This window comes from Dipteris shenzhenensis, chromosome 16, assembly GCF_047967505.1.
Source record: "Dipteris shenzhenensis isolate YYH24624 ecotype China chromosome 16, Dip_SZ_1.0, whole genome shotgun sequence".
NCBI lineage: Eukaryota > Viridiplantae > Streptophyta > Polypodiopsida > Gleicheniales > Dipteridaceae > Dipteris > Dipteris shenzhenensis.
Window position 1 is genome coordinate 7,211,492 of NC_141611.1, and position 16,653 is coordinate 7,228,144.

General features: G+C 41.7%; 1 protein-coding gene across 2 annotated transcripts in view; it reads right to left on the bottom strand.

The window, feature by feature from the left end:
- Positions 1-337: 337 nt before the first annotated feature.
- LOC147892482 (uncharacterized) overlaps positions 338-16,653 on the bottom strand; it is an 82,955-nt gene continuing 66,639 nt past the window's right edge. Inside the window, exons 2-5 of one of the 2 annotated variants that reach the window (XM_087387419.1) lie at positions 6,529-6,659; positions 1,692-2,574; positions 1,301-1,426; positions 338-775 (exon numbers count right to left, since the gene is read on the bottom strand). In XM_087387419.1, coding sequence (XP_087243545.1) covers positions 698-775; positions 1,301-1,426; positions 1,692-2,574; positions 6,529-6,659 — 1,218 coding nt within the window. In that variant the 3' untranslated portion in view covers positions 338-697. The remainder of the gene's footprint in view (positions 776-1,300; positions 1,427-1,691; positions 2,575-6,528; positions 6,660-16,653) is intronic. The other variant, XM_087387420.1, reaches the window with a different exon arrangement.

Consider the following 16,653-nt stretch of genomic DNA (forward strand, 5'->3'; position numbering starts at 1 on the left):
TATTAACTATGACGTTTCTACAAAGTCTTAATAGCACTGTATTAACTGACGTTTCTGCAAAGTCTTAAGATATTTATCCCTTATCCTCTATCAAGGACAACTCTAATTTTGATCTTTGAATGAACATCAATTGCCAAAATTTTATAATGCACATCCTCAACTTGAGAGTGATAAACATACAAATCTTTAATTTTTGGCAGCATATTGACTATCTATACTTCTCTCTTCGTGTAACATGCTCTTTGTTCCACCAACGTAGCAATTAATTGATCACAATAATTTGGAAATTGATTCAAAATATGATCTGACTTTTGAAAATGGTTTAAAATTCACTCAAGAAATATCAAAAATTATTTTTCCTAGTTGGTCTAAATTTTTAGCTGCACCTTTGAGACGAACCTCAACGGAGAAACACGTTAGAAGGACAGCCAGAATATAAATCCCCGACTTATCATCATAAACAGAGACAAAAACATGTTTTGTTTTGACTTAATGCACCATATTTGCAGAAAGTTGTATAGAGATTGAAAAGAAATTGCTTGCCGTTTTTGCCTTGAACTCCCTTTTCCTCCTACTCTCAAAACAAAATTGGACAGCCACAATCTCTCACATTATAAGAAAGCATCTCTGTTGATGTCACAAGGGCAATCCAACACTCAAGACAGCCCTTGCATTATTGGTAGGCTGACCAGTAACTTTAGTTTGATCTTGCATTATCATTGGCCACAAGACGCACAATTTTCCCCTCAACAATGAGCTTCCTATATGAACGAATCTGCACAGTTGGACATTTTCATTAGTACAGACTAAAAGCTAGCAGCTGACTTTATTTTTCAAAATAGAGAGACCATGGATATAACAATTGGTTCGAAAATCCACGTCCATATACAAGTATCATGCTTGCTTGCAGTGGTCAGACTATCCACAAAACAAAACATGCAGAGAGGCAGTTCTGCTCTTAAATGCAATTCTCAAATTCCTAACCAGACTTTACAAATTCGTATACATGCACGCACATGCGAGTAGAGCAACTCAACAACAGCCTACAATGGACACCTCTAATGCTCAAGCATGAATCGGTCACCCTCCACACACAATTACTTGAGTAATTTAAGGTTGTTCTGAGAGAACTGCTACAGGCTCATTAATATCACGCCAATGATGAGGGTATTAGGTGTCCCTAGCCATCCAAACCTGACAACAATGTATACAGCAGTGCCAGGCATTCTGCTGGTGAACAACTCGTAAGAATCCTCAAATGTACCAGAACACAAGAGCAAAATCCAACGAAGCAATCTACCTGGCTGTCTAACTCCTTCCGAAATGACTCTTTGTCTACTGAAAGTCCAGATGTCTCAACGGTCTTCATTACCAGAGGAAGGAGAAACTTGGAGAGCTTCTTCGTTGTCAACGAACCACCACAACCCTGCAGAACCAAAAAGAGTCAGATAACGAAAAAAATCATTACATAGCAACCCTTCATTTATACCTCCAATGACACACCGCAGCAGCGCAAAGATAAGAGCTATGCTGATGAAACTATATTCTTAAGTAAAACGGCATCGATGGAAAGTCATCATGAGAAAGCACAAACCATCTTAGCAAATCAAGTATGGTTCTATTTAGACACGTCTCTTCATCACCTCTGTTTTTTAGGTCTCTGCTAGACTTTAAGAAACCTATTAACTTACATTCAATGCTCTCTTGATAAGCTTTTTCCATTTCACCAATCTTGACCAGCTCTCACGTGAAGAATCCAATGTTTGTTTTCCGACCAAAAGTTGACCATGACCCACGGCTATGCTTCTCTCTTTCATATTCTGCATGACCCCTGAATCATCGTTAAGCTGTTCCCAAGAAACGTCGGACTGCTCATGCTCAGGGGGCTCGACGAGTCCATTGCTTTTTGTCTCCGCTATCTGCCTGCTGGAGACTCGGTGATTTTCAACCTTTCTGGTCATTTTTTGTTTTTGAAGATTTTCATCCAGAACGATTTCCGCTGGTCCTCCTTCCAATTTTTGGCCCTCACTGCCACACAATACTGCACACATATCCTTTGTCTTTTCCTCTCTGGTGTTACACTCCATACCTCTAAATTTTTCACCAATTATTTCCTTTTTCCTAAAAGAACTTTCATCGCCCTCCTCCGCAATCTGTCTCTTCCTTTTCCGCTTTGCTTCCTGGCCATATGAATCTCCACCTTTACTACAAACATGCGACAAAGTAGTACCATTAGGATCTAATTTGACACTGCTAGCCTTCGCCATATGATGTCCTTCAAAGTCATCAGCCTTCTTACTGTTTTCATTTTTGACCAGCTGCTGAACCTCAACACTATGATCAAGCCTGATTTGAAATTCAGTAGCTTTGTTGTCTCTCTTTGTCAAGTCCAATGACTTTTCCAGTAGAACAGATGCCACTGGCTCATTGAGTGCAGCTGTATCATGAGAAACAAGCTCCATTCCTAAAAGTGCTGGTGATTTATTTGACATCGCTCTGGCTTTGGATCGGTGCTTCTTGCCTTGTGAATGTAGAATTAAAGTTTCTTGACTAGTTGCTTTAACATTGCAGAGACTGCATGGATGAAGCGTTTCAAGCACACAAGTTAGCTGACATGTGAAAAGACACCACAAAACTCACATTGATTCAAAGATTCAGTTGCAATACAAAAAATACTCAAAATGTGCAATTCCACATAAAGAAGTATCTATAATACATCGAATCTAAAGCAATTTCAAGGACAGGAAATTTCAGTAAGCTGCAAAATGGGCAAAGAATGAAGAGCCAGCAGAACCCACCCACCTCCTCTGGTGTTTTTTAAGTGAAATGCCTCAACAGGCTGTCTGGCAAGTTTGAACATATCAAGTGCTTGCAGAAGACAGTGTAGTTACAGAGAAATTTTCCATAAACAGTACAAAAGGACTTCGGAATGATCCACAAATACCACTCTACATTCTGAGCCAGAAGGGTGCTCTTTTTGTTGCAAAGACAAATGTGAAGATAGTCCTCGAAGCCCTTGGATAGATCCAGGAACATGCCCAAACTCATCCTCTAAAAACACAACACAGTGTGCAGTTTCAATCTCATTATAGTCACTCCCAAGATTGAAAACCATAAACTCCATCACCCATAGTAGAATGATAGGGCAGAGGACACGGGGGGTGGGGGAGAGGGGCACTTAAACATGGGAAACAAGCATATCTCTCTTATGAGAGACGTGTGAATTTTGTGTCCCTCCTCTCCGCCGCCCCCCCCCCCGCCCCCAAAAAAAAAAAAGTTTCCTCTCCCCACAATACCAGGATTAGATTAAGCCCTATGCATACAGTTAGTTTGGATTGTAAACTGATCTTCACTTACACATTGTTCATCTTATTTCCTTCGCTTGATTTCTTGCAAGAGGTGTGCATTCTTTATGAGCTGCATGGGTTCGTTCTGATCATCTTGGAAATGCACTAGAAATCAAGGGATGTGAATTCTGTATGAGCTGCATGGGTTCGTCCTGACATTGCATGAATCGAAAGAAGAAATTTACACAATTGGGGGCAAACAGAACAATTAGATAATAACTTAGTTCACCCAACCTGTGCTTGTGAGAATGATACATTGTCTATACCCTCCATATGGCAATTGGAGTTGTCTCCCACAATGATAAATGATCTTGATCCATGAGTCTAAGAGAGTTGTATCATTCCCTTTTTCTGTTCCTGTGCTTGGTGGCACCACCATCCACATACCAAAAACATGCTTTGGCTCTCAAAGGCCTTTTTACCATCTCATGTTGATAAAAGGTGATCAAGTGACTCCAACAATACCCAGTGTTAGAGAATTGGGATGATGCCTATTTTGTAAAAGGCGAGGTGGCTACGCTCACTCCACTCTCTATCCTCCTCCCATTTCTGACATTTGGTATCAGGAGCAGATTGCCCTAGCCTCCCCTGCACCTCCCTGCTCTATTGCAGCACCTCGTTGCTTCATTCCAAGCCCAGGAAAAAAATTCTGTTGCATGAAATGCATGTTTTTTTTCAGCAGCCTGCTGTACGAGCTCTAAAACAAATTCCTGGCTGAGTCACCTGCTGTGCGGCACTTTTCAGCTCAGCCACCTGCTGTTTTGGAGTTTTCTAGGCAGGCTGCCTCAGATTTAGACCTGGACGCACATTTTGAAATGTTGAGCATCCTTTCGTCGCAAAGAAAGCAATTTGGCTGTCATTGTTTTGAGTTTTGGCTGCTGTTTTGATCCTCTCCTAACAGGCTGCCTATGTTTCAGTCAAAACGACCTCTTGGCCCTGCTTTTCAGACTGGGTCGAGCACATTTCTGGCTCAGCCAGTTCAAATTGTGCTCTGTTTGGTTCAACTACTGCTCAACCAGCTCTTGAAACCTTTGTTTTGTCCAAATTCTTCTACAAGCAGGAGTCCTTTTCAGAGTTGCTACATCTATTAACCAATTCCATCGGATTAAACCTGTAAGCTTCCACATTCAAGACTGCCCAGCGCATCTCAAAAGCAAACTTTTTCTCCAAACATGTGTTTGATATTCACCAATTGGTGCTTTAGAGCAGACACAAGCTAAGTATTAACACCAAGCCAACAAACATAGACATAGTGTTCACTATGAAGTGGGTGACATGGTTTACCTTCACCTTCAAAAATGAGGCTAAAAGACTCCTTTATTATAAAAGTTCAGCGCCTGAGATACAAACCTTTCACGATCTTCAGGCATGTCTCTGACAATGGCTATGCTTTACACCTCCAGCCGCCCTCTTCCTCCAACATGTTTTCTATTTCAAATTTCTCATCCTTACTATCCCCCTCTTCTTTCAAATGATCTCAGTCCCATTCTGCATTCTTTACTTCCTGTCTTTCAGCTCCCTTTTGAAAACGATACTTTGCTGAACTATAAGGTTGGGAACACCAGGACAGGACCAAGAGACTTCTGCTTTGTGTTTAGGCAAGACAAGCAGCTCAGATGGACATCGCACAGCATTAGCATTCATTCATTATGCATTGAGTTCTTGCATGCATTACCTTAGGTTGCTATGGCCATCAAGCCTAACTTGTGCAGCCAAAGAATAAACTATAGAATAATGAGCCATAATATAGCATTAAAGTACATCTGGTAGACTAGACTTAAACCTACTTGGGTGTTGCATCAATCATCACATTGTTGCATAATAACCATCCCTAATATTAGGGCTAGAAACCTAATGTACACAAGATAGGAGGACACATCCCAGTTAGCCTTGCCACGTGGACACCAAGATGACACATACCTATCCAAGCTTGCCTCAGGTCACGCATGGTATATCTATCAAAGGACTTGGCCAGTGGAGGAGATTCGCCTCATATTTCGAGCTTCCCCCTTTTATCCACTAAACAAGGTGAGAAAACTCATCCTGATGGAGGCAACCTTCTAAGAGATCCAACCGTTAACTCACCAAACTCCCTTTATATGAAATAAAGCTTACATAGAGTACATCATCTTTCATTAGAGTGATTTGATAGATGTGCTTCCCTTTGACTGTGATCAGCTAAAACCTAACACACATCATCTGTACTTTCCAACAGCAATCAAAGACAGCTACTCATTGTAGGTCTGAGTTCATCCTTGGCCTACTACAAGTTGTTCCGCCTCATCTAGGGCATCATGCAAGTTAAGGACATTGTGTTACAATTGCTGATTCACTCATGCCAACATCTTACTCATTTTAACTCAAGTTCTCCAGCCTCAACAATGAGGTCATGCCTCATTGTTGAGACTCTAGAGACTGTGCTTCTAGGCACACTTCCCACACAATGAACACGAGGTCCCTCCTTTTAGACTCTCTAGTGTGACCACCTCTCTATACTCAAAGGCCTTTAAGGCAATAGATCTTAGAGAGGATGAGTGGGGTGGCCTGAGAATTGCAGGTCATGATGCATGATTTGGGGAAAGAGATGTACCCCACATGACATTATCTTGGCCGAAATTGCAGCAAGACCCATCCACATACTCCAAATCATCACATAGCTGGACTGAGTCAAACAATATGACTTGACAAACAGGGATAGACAAAGATTACCTTGGAGAACTCATCATCATCTATGCAGCTTGCATCTGAGGAAGCATGTCAATCGATCATTTTACCTCCATACCAGGTCATCTGGGACGACCTATGGCATGTCTACATTTCAAATCATCACATACCTGGACCCAGTCAGACAGTATGAACGACATGACAAACATGGGCAAACTAAGAATCTACTAACACACGACTCATTAAGTCACCTTAGCAATCGTACAGCTTCTCACTAATACAAAAGTCCATGTCATTTGGGTCCAATACTCATTGATTGATTGAGAAACAATATGGCTTTCATATTTTAACATGAGCAACCTAAAGCTTGGCAGCAAGACAATGTCTTACAAAAAAACAAAACGATTTTCTCACGTCCTTCTTTGATTGACATGGTACACCAATACAAAAGCACATGGAGCATAAAGATTCTTTCAAAGATAGGCTCAAAAACATGACTTCAATATTTTTTTCGCACCTGCAATTCCATGGCACCCTTGTGGAAAGCCCTAAGCTGATGTCTACACCAGCTAGATTGAAATTTTGCTCCTTGGGGCAGACTTTGGGAGTTTCGGTGGCAGACCCAATGCCTTTTGGTCCATACTTCTCCTAAAATAAATGTCAACGATAAGCTTAAGGATTTACACACCCTACAATTTATGCAAAAAACTGAGCAATGAGAAATGATTAATACTTGCAATCCCACTATGGATAGTCACTAGAAGCACACCTTTCACATTTAAAGATGCAAGTTGCTAATAAAATTGCCCTACGTTTGGGCTGACACACAAAGACATACAACAATGAAATACCTGGGTTCATTCCCAAACCTAGCATCATAAACACAAAGACAATGTGTGCAGTCTAGACTAAATGAGAGTCAACTCACAAAGCCTCCACCCATCAGGTTATCTCATATGACATGCTTATATGCTATCCAATGCTTACATGGCTAGAAGTACGAGCTGATAGTTGTGTCCAATACAGTACTTTTATAAAGAAATAGTGACCCACAAGCCAAGTTTCTGGCACTTCTCCAAGGGCAAACCGAAGGCTTTGCCAAAACATTTTAAAAGCACATAACGATGTAATGTGCAGTATTGGTCACTAGTTTGAGATGATATGCTGGCTCTAATGAGGATCGTTAATGTCCATGTCTAATTCAAGTTCAACATAGATATGTGGTGGAGTGTCGCTCAATTTCAGACGATATGCTGGCTCTCAGAAGTATCATTAATGTGTCTATCTACTTCTAAGGCAGATGATTTTATGATTATATAACACTACCATACGTAGGATTAGTATCCCAAAAAAAGTACATAACCAAAGGATCATAGTTGAAGGAGCAAATCAACAAACCCATTCATCAGCCCAACTTAAGAACAAAAGAAGCAGATCAAAAAGTTGCATCAATGGCAACCGTACATCATGTTCCTATGAGCAGTGCAACGGAATCTGAACACAGTGAGAGAGAGAATAGAATAGAATAGAATGTTGTATTATCATCCTCTGGGGGCCGAAAAACGACCCATGGGACCTTATCTGATTAGAGAAGATACAAAAAAGGAAGTCTCTATCCTCCAAAGAGGAAGGGGTGATAAAGTAACACAGTATCACTGCTTTATAGCCTACGACATCGTGCATTGTTCTCTGTGCTTAAGAATCCTACCAATATATGTGCCCAAGATAGGAGGATGTACATGCGTGAGTAGGCTCACAAGATTTGAGTGTCTCTCTACCACATTCTGAAAATCTTTCCTTATGTGGGCATACTGTGGGCATGTCAATAAAACATGTGCTTCTGTCTTCACGCCCTGCAAATCACACATTTGGCAAATTCGTCGATCTCTTGAAGTATCTCCCCAGGGTCCTCTCTCCACCTCTAGCATATGAGAACGGGTACGCATACTTGCAATATTACACCTGACATTAATAGGTATGGGCATGCTTATGTATCTTTGAACATTGTCCTTTGCTTGGGCATATGTGCTCCAATAGCTCGGACTAATATGTTGGCAATAGTATTCAAACTTAGCTCTTTTCTTAGCTGATTGCCATTTGTGATGCAATGCTTCAAGGAGCACTTTTTGCAGTGCCTCCTCATCCATTTTGTCTGAGGGGCTATCTAAATATGAGGCAACTTCCCACCTTTGGAACCAGCCATGAATATCTAGCCACCATCCTGAGGATAGTATCTTACTCTTATTTGTTTTTTGAAGTCTTCTACTTGCTTCCCATGCCTTTCTTGGTAGTCTGTGTATGTCCATGGCCTTGACCTCCTTGATGTATTTGAAAACTCTTTCCAATGCCCTTATTTCAATTGGTTTGGTGCCACAGAGAGAGAGAGAGAGAGAGAGAGAGAGAGCACATTCACACACACAAACTGCTCACAAAGAGAGAAAAGGACAAGAGAATGCAAGAGATCTCAGGCCAAAACCCCACAGCTTGCTAAGAAAAACCTCTACTGAAGAAGACTACCCAAGAGCTCACAAGGCTGCTCAAAAGGCTCCAACTGAGATGAAAAATGAGGGAGGAGGGGGGTCTCTATATAGCCCCAGCCCCCCGCCTTGGTCGGTTAGTCTCGGTGGGGCCCACCAGCATGCCTAAGTGGGCCGACCCCACCTGTCGTAGGGCCGACCCCCTCCTATTGTCCATAGAGGCTGCTACATAGTGCTATAAAGGGGCTGGCCCCCCCTGCCCCTACTCCGACAGGAGGCCGAGTTGATAGGACCACAAGGGCCGACCCAACACCCTGGTACAAGGCCTCCATAGTACAGAGCAGAGGACACCTCCAGGCGCTGCTCACATATCACACACATAAGCCCAAGAGGTGCCCTGATTAGCAGGGATCTAACCTGCAACCCTAGGCGCCTCGAAAAACCGCCACACTGCACATAGGCTCACCAAGAGAGCCTATCCCCTGTCTGGAAACCTCTACCTGCAGTACGTTGATAGGTCAAAAAATGTAGTAAGCTCTTGTGCACTGTACATAATAAAGGGTAGGCACATAGATATGCACTTTTATGTTTTGGTCTAGGTTATGGGATACCAAAGTCTACTTCTGGAACTATGATGAATGGTTGTATATATTTCAAGATAAATAAAGAATGTTTTTTTTGCAAGGGCACATGGAAAATGATGAGAAGCAATGTGGGTACACCCATATCCAGAGCATTTGTGATATCCAATGTGTGACAAAGTTTTTTGTGTGTGACTTGATAAATGTTCTTTTATTACCTTGTGTCTTGGGTTTCCTTTGTTATGAGTGGTTTCCATTTGTTGGGGCTCATATGAGTATTCCGTGTGTCAAGGATGGGTTTATTATATGTGATAGATTGTGAGTAAGTGCTAGCTTGAAGGGAATGTGCATTAAATGTGAATGTGGGGCATTTTTTGCCTTGGTGTATGGGAAAGAGAGTGTTTTAATGCATGAGATGAGGTGGCCAGCAAATGTGGGAGTTTTGCATGGATGTGCACGCTGGCTACGTGATCAGGTGAAACGCTCAAAGGAAGTGGGGAGCTGCCATGTTACATGGTGGAAGATTTCTAGAGTTTCCAAAAAGGTGATGGATCCATGGCTGTCTCAAGGAGGGGGTTGGCATGCAAATGGGGGAGAGCCTAACATCGTAGAAGAGGAGAAGTGCGATGGGAGAAGGAAGGAGTGGTTGCAAAGAAACGCAGTTCAACGTGAAATGTTGGTCTTCTTCAACGATGGTGTTCTAAGGGAACTAGACTCATCGTGAGGGTAATGAAAGGCCAGTTGCTGATTGTGATTAGTTCTAAGGAAACTGAACAACTTCTTTGCGATACGTTCTTGTTGTTGTGATCATTTGTTGATTTGATTGTGGGATATTTCTTGAGAAGAAGGCTTGAGTGACAGGCTAGTTCACAACAATGGTTTCGCGATCGAAGGAAAAATGTTCTTGCTGTTGAATTGAAAGGTGATCCTACGTCATTCTCTAATTGACTCTGACTTCCTAATACTAAGAGAGAAGAATGACTTGCTGCTGGTGTCTTTCCTCCGTTGGTGTGGTGTGAGAACGATCAGTATGCCAAATAATTGATTGAATTGCGTTGAGTCAAGAGTTTATCAGGTTGCTAGCTGAATTACTAGATTTGAGAGTTCATCTGAGAGTCTCCTTGGCTGCTCTTCTGAAGTGACTGGATAGCCATAAGGCAGAGGCTATTTAATACAGGCGCTGATTTGTCTATGGATCTACCTACGACCACGTGATTGGTCGGTTGCTGAGTTGACGAGAAAGCTTGATCGCTGACTTGTGTACATCATTAAAAGAGTTTTCTTGCTGGCTCCATGTGCAATTTGTTCTGAGACAAGAAGACATCTGTGAAGCTGTACGTGGTTGGTTCCTGATGCAGATACAGAGAGACTTTTCCCAGTGAGTTGTGGGTTCATTTCCTATATTTTGCTGTTTATTGTGCTGTTAGAAGGTGCTTGTGGGTGTTACGTTATCATGAGATTGCTTTTTTTTTTTGGATTCATGGTTCGTGGGCTTTCTGCTTTGTGTCTGGAAAAGTTTACAATGAGATTGTGTCTGGCACGATTCCTGTAATTTTGGATCCATGCTCTAGATGGTGTGCTAAGCTATTGTCACTTGGAGCCAGATCACACTGCAATTCTGATTCCATGATTGCCCCAGCCTCAATATCTTCCAATCTGAAGATTATTTGTTGTTTTAAGCCGTGTTCCTCTTTTGTTTTATCATCTTTTTTGACGATCCTACTGCAGACACAAAAACACTGTGGGTCTTGGATTGAGATAGTGTGCACTCGAAACAAGACAGCCTGGAAGGGTTGGGTGAGATTTAATCTGTTTTTTGTGGATTGGTTGAAGATTCTCTTCTGAATCTTGGGTGTAATTTGATGAGCTATGAAGACAACGCCTCGCATGTGGGTGTTACATTGTTAGTTATGTAGTGGGTGTGGGCATAGAAGGCAGAATTGCATTGATCACAAGCTTCAAGTGATTCGTCTCCAAGCAATAATTAAGAAAGTTCTCAAGAAGATTGCCCTGAAGAAACAGAGATCTGAGTTAGCTGCAAGTCAGAGCACTACTGAGGAATAGAATGATTTGTTTTCATGTGATTGGTTGAGTTTTTTCCTGTGTACAAGATGGCTCATGAATTTCCCAGATTTTATGGGTTGCTCAATGAAGATCCTGAGAGGTTCATTGAGAGTATGGAATTTATTGCTTTAATCAAAGACAGAAATGCTCCTGAAGTGCTTTTGCAGTTTCTTTCCTTTTGCTTGATGGGAGAGGCTCGAAATTGGTTGCAAGAGTTCCAAGCTGGTTGCCAAGATGAGCAAAGGGTTCATAGAAATCCGAGTTATGCTGAGGTGAGGGCTGCCTTTTTGGCACGGTTCGCATGTGTGCGTGATGCTGATGGGTTGTGGAGAGAGCTGTGTACTTTGCAGCAGAACTCGCACCAATAAGTGGATGAATACTCAGGGAGGTTTACCATCTTGTGGAATAGATGGCAGACTGCTTTGCTGCCAGAGGTGCCTCCTCGGGTGATAAAGAAGGACAGATTCATAACTGGACTGAAGTCTGAAATTCGAATTAAGGGAATGTAAGGAATTGCCCACTTTTGAGGATGCTCTAAGAGTAGCCAGGGAAAAGGAAAGGAAACAAAAGAGATTGATACAGCTTAGTAGTGAGCTTCCTATAGTGCAGGCTAATCCTACTACTACATTTTCTTTGCCGGATGAGCCATTTAAGTCAGAACCTAAAAAGGAAGAATCCATAAAGGAAGAGATTCATGAAATGTTAGTACTTATGAAGAATCTTTCTCTGAATCTGATGAGTGGTAGGGGAAGAGGTAGGGCTCCAGCAGGGAGGGGCACACGTGGATTGCCTTTACCTGGTGGTTCAGCTCCATGGCAAGCGGGAAGAGGACGAGGGGTTTATGCTCCCAATGTTCAATGTTTTAAGTGTGGAGTTATGGGTCATTATAGTTCACAATGTGATAACCCACCATCACTGCTGAAGAAAAGGGCAAAGGAAAGCTTGTGAGTTTACTTGGAATAGAGGAGGATGATGCAGATGTTATGCCTACACGGAAAAGAACCCGTGAAGAAGAAGCAAGTCCGAGTGCAAGGCAAGAAGAGCATGCTGAAGAGGAAGAAGAGCAGAAGAGCTAAGAATCCCAGAAGAAAATACACGGTGTTTGATTATCCTATTGGAAGAGAACAAGGAGAATATGATCTTGTGGGAGATCTCTCCACGAGAAATCCTGATATTACTTTTGGGCAAATGATCAGCTTATGTCCCAAATTGAAGAAGGAATGGAGGCGAGCAGTGAATCCTTGCAATAGGGCTGCCTGAAAGAAAACAGTGAAGTTGATGTCTATGTCTGAGCTTTCAAATATTTTGCGCCGTCAGTGGAGGCCTGGCATAAAGGGAAGGGACTTGGTGAGGCATATATTGATGGGGGAGCCCAAATATGTGTGATGTGCTGAGAAATTAGGATTGAAGATCTCTTCTCCTTCAAGGTTTCGGATTCAGATGGCTAACCATGCAAAAGTCAAAACCTTGGGGATTGTGGCTGAATTGGATGTTGAGGCTTTTAAAGTGCATTGCAAGATGGATTTTCATGTGATGCCAGCTGGTTTAGGGGCTTATCCTCTTATTCTTGGAAGACCTTGGTTACGCAGGGTGGGGGCAATTCAAGATTGGAAAAATGGGGTGATTACTGTTCATGCTCTTTCAGGAAAGAGAATGAGATTTGATATGGTTAGTAGGGCAGAAATTTCTGATCCAGAAAAAGGGGAGGAATAGGGTAGTGAAAGTGATTCCAGCAGTGAAGAAGAAAGCAGCTTTACATCAGGAAGTGATATGTTGATGTGGCTTTTATTGGTGGAGTAGAAAATCTGCAGATAGAACATAATGAGATACCTGAAAGCAGTGAAGAAGGGGAGGTCATAGGTGAAGTAATGGAGAAGTTCATGCAGCCCAACAATTCTCAAGAATCAATGCAAGAAAAGGTGGAGCAGACTTTGAACCCCGATCTCACTATAGAGGAGAAAAGGGAGTATTCTACTATGCTCAGCAAATATCCAAATTTGTTCATTACTTCATATGAACAGATAAGAGGATTCAAAGGTAAGCCATTAAGGATTCAGCTTAAGGAGAATGCAAGGCCGATATTTCAAAAGATGAGAAGACTTAGTCCTGAGCAAACAGAAGTTCTGAGGCTGGAAATAATTAAGTTGTTGAGGGCCGATATCATTTATCCTGTAGAATTCTCTGATTGGGCCAGTCCTGTGGTGATAGTACCCAAAAAGAATGGCAAGTGGAGGGTGTGTGTGGACTTCAAGCCCTTGAATGCAGTAACGAAGAGGAATCATTATCCCTTGCCTCATTTAGATGATATACTTGATAGAGTGGCTGGGCATGAGATGTATAGTTCATGTGATGGCTACTCATGCTATTTTCAGATTGGTATTGCACCGGAGGATCAGGAGAAGACCACATTTATCACTCCATGGGGCTGTTTTAGATATAGAAGGATGTGTTTTGGCCTTTCAAATGCTCCCTCTCATTATCAAGAAAATTCAAATGCGGTAATTTTGTAAAAGTTTTTATTGATGATATATGTGTGTACAGTAAGCGTAGAGAGCATTGTGAAAAGCTGGACCAAGTACTTCAAAAGCTGGATGATAGTGGAGGGCAGCTCAATCCAAATAAGTGTTATCTGGCAAGGACAAGAATGAAAGTGTTGGGTCATATTGTTTCTGAGCAAGGGATCAAACCTGACCCAAAGTAAAATCAAGGTGTTGATTATGCTTGATGCTCCCGCAAACACTAAACAGTTACACACACTTTTGCAAAAGGTGAAATACTTGTCTCGTTTTGTTCATATGTTATCTCAGGTGTTATATCCTCTTCAACAGGTGGTGAAGCATGAGCCATTGAAATGGACTTGTGAATGTGAAGAGGTATTTGAAGCAGTGAAGGAAATGCTTGGTCATATTTCAAGTGTGAAGGTACCAGACTTCCAAAAAACTTTTTATGTGAATCCTTCGGTGGGTCCCGATGCTATTGGGGCTTTACTTTTACAACAAGGAGAGGGCTCAAGGTATATGAGGCCAGTTTATTATGCAAGCAGGGTAAAAAGTGAGGCTGAAAGAGAATTCACAGCAGCTCAATTGATTCTAGCCAGCTTGGTTAATGCTTGTAGAGGTTTCGTTCCTATCTATTGTCTCAAACTTTTGTGCTTCTCACTAATTCTTCTTTACTTCCTCATTTGTTGAATAGCAACCACCTCTCAAGAAGCATGATTAAGTGGATTACTGAACTTCAGGAGTTTTCATTTACTTTTCTTGTTGAAGACTCTACCAGGGCTACGCTGGCTGATTTGCTCACTTACAAAGACAGTACGATTCTGGTGAAGGAAGTTGAGGAGCATACTGCAAAGGAGGAAGAACAGCCATTAGATAATGCATATACCCTGTTTTTTGATGGGTCTTTTAAGAAGAGCTTGTTGTGCATGATCCAGATGGGAGGCAGATTCATAAATCGGGTATTCAGCTTAAAGCATGCAGTAATAATGAAGCTGAATATGCAGAATTATATGAAGGCTTGAAGGTATGTATCAGTTTGGGGATCAAGAGATTAATGATCAAGGGTGATGCCTTAATAGTTGTCAAGCAAATCTTGGGAGTCTGGAAGACAAAGCATTTGCATTTAAGGAGTTGGCTGAATGTCATTAGGAAGCAGTTGAAACAGCTTGAGGCCTAGAGCTTGCATCATGTAGAGAGGAGTCTAAACTTGGAGGCTCATAATGCTGCCCAAGAGTTGGCTGAGCCACATATACAAGCAATGAGAGTACAAGAACCTCTTTATAGGGGTCGAGAAAAGTTTCTGAAGAAGTTCCCAAACAAAAGAGATATAGGTTCGTGAAGACAAGTCAGCCTTATTGTTTGATTGGTGATGTTTTATTCATGAAGGGAGCTGACCTGATACTCAGAAGAGTACCTTGGCGTGAGGAGATCCAGCATATACTGGAAGCAAATCATGAAGGCATCTGTGGTGGCCATTTTGTGTTTAAGATCATGTTAAGGAAGATTTTGATAGAAGGCTATGTTTGGCCTTCCTCACAGAGAGAGATAAGACATTGGTGTATGTCTTGTTTTCAGTGTCAACAAATGGGAAAGAGGATCTTGCATCCAAACTAAAAAATGTAGTGATTGCTTTTAATATTTTTGAGAAGTGGGGAATCAATGCTGTTGGTCCACTACCAATGACAGCGAGAGGGAACTGTTACCTACTCACAGCTGTTGATTATTTGTCTCGATGGGCTGAAGCAAAAGTGGTACGAGCAGTAAATGCAAAATCAGTTTGCAAGTTTGTGTATGAGGATATCTGTTGTCGTTATTGCATGCCCTTAGAATTGGTGTCTGACAGAGGACCTGGCTTTAAGAGTGAATTAATGGATTTGCTTTGTGATAAACTAAAGATCAAGCACCAATATGCTACTCCTTATTACCCCCAATGTAATGCTATGAATGAGCATTTTAATGGGGAAGTTTCAAATGTCATGGCTAAGATGATGAGGACTAATGAGAAGAGTTATAATCTAACTTTACCTTCAGCTTTGCGGTCATACAGGATTGCAGTAAAAGAGGGAACTCAGTTTCACCTTTTCATTTCATTTATGGGAAGGAAGCACTATTGTCACTAGAGGTAGTGATTCCAGCTCTCCAAATGCTGATGAAGATGGAAGAAAAGCCAAGTACAGCATATCAGAATCGATTGCTTGACATGCAGGAAGCTCAGTTGGATAGGCAGAAAGCTATAGAACACTATGCGATGGCTCATGAGAAAAAGATCGAGGAAGGGGATTTAGTTCTGCGTTATGATAGTAAGCTGGACTTCACATTCAATACAAGGTTTGTGACGAAGTGGGAGGGACCGTACCGTGTGTTGAAGAGGTATTCCAATGGCTCGTATCAGCTTGAAGACTTGGATGGAAAGATGCATAAGAATCGGGTTAATGGTTTAAGATTGAAGAAATATGTTGTCAAGATCATGCAAGTAAGCTCGTGTGGACCAGTGGTGATGGCAGCAAACAAAACAGAAAGTCTTATGGATGGAAATGTTTCATTTGAATTGAAGCACATGTTCGACTCCGAGCTGCAAGACATGAATGTCTGCAGTCTTGGTGTGGGCGAATATGATAGGTCAAAAAATGTAGTAAGCTCTTGTGCACTATACATAATAAAGGGTAGGCACATAGATATGCACTTTTATGTTTTGGTCTGGGTTATGGGATACCAGAGACTACTTTTGGAACTATGATGAATGGCTGTATATATTTCAAGATAAATAAAAAATGTTTTTTTTGCACGGGCACATGGAAAATGATGAGAAGCAGTGTGGGTACACCCATATCCAGAGCATTTGTGGTATCCAATGTGTGACGGAGTTTTTTGTGTGTGACTTGATAAATGTTCTTTTATTACCTTGTGTCTTGGGTTTCCTTTGTTATGAGTGGTTTCCATTTGTTGGGGCTGAGTATCCCGTGTGTCAAGGATGGGTTCATTATATGTGATAGATTCTAGGTAAGTGCTGGCTTGAAGGGAA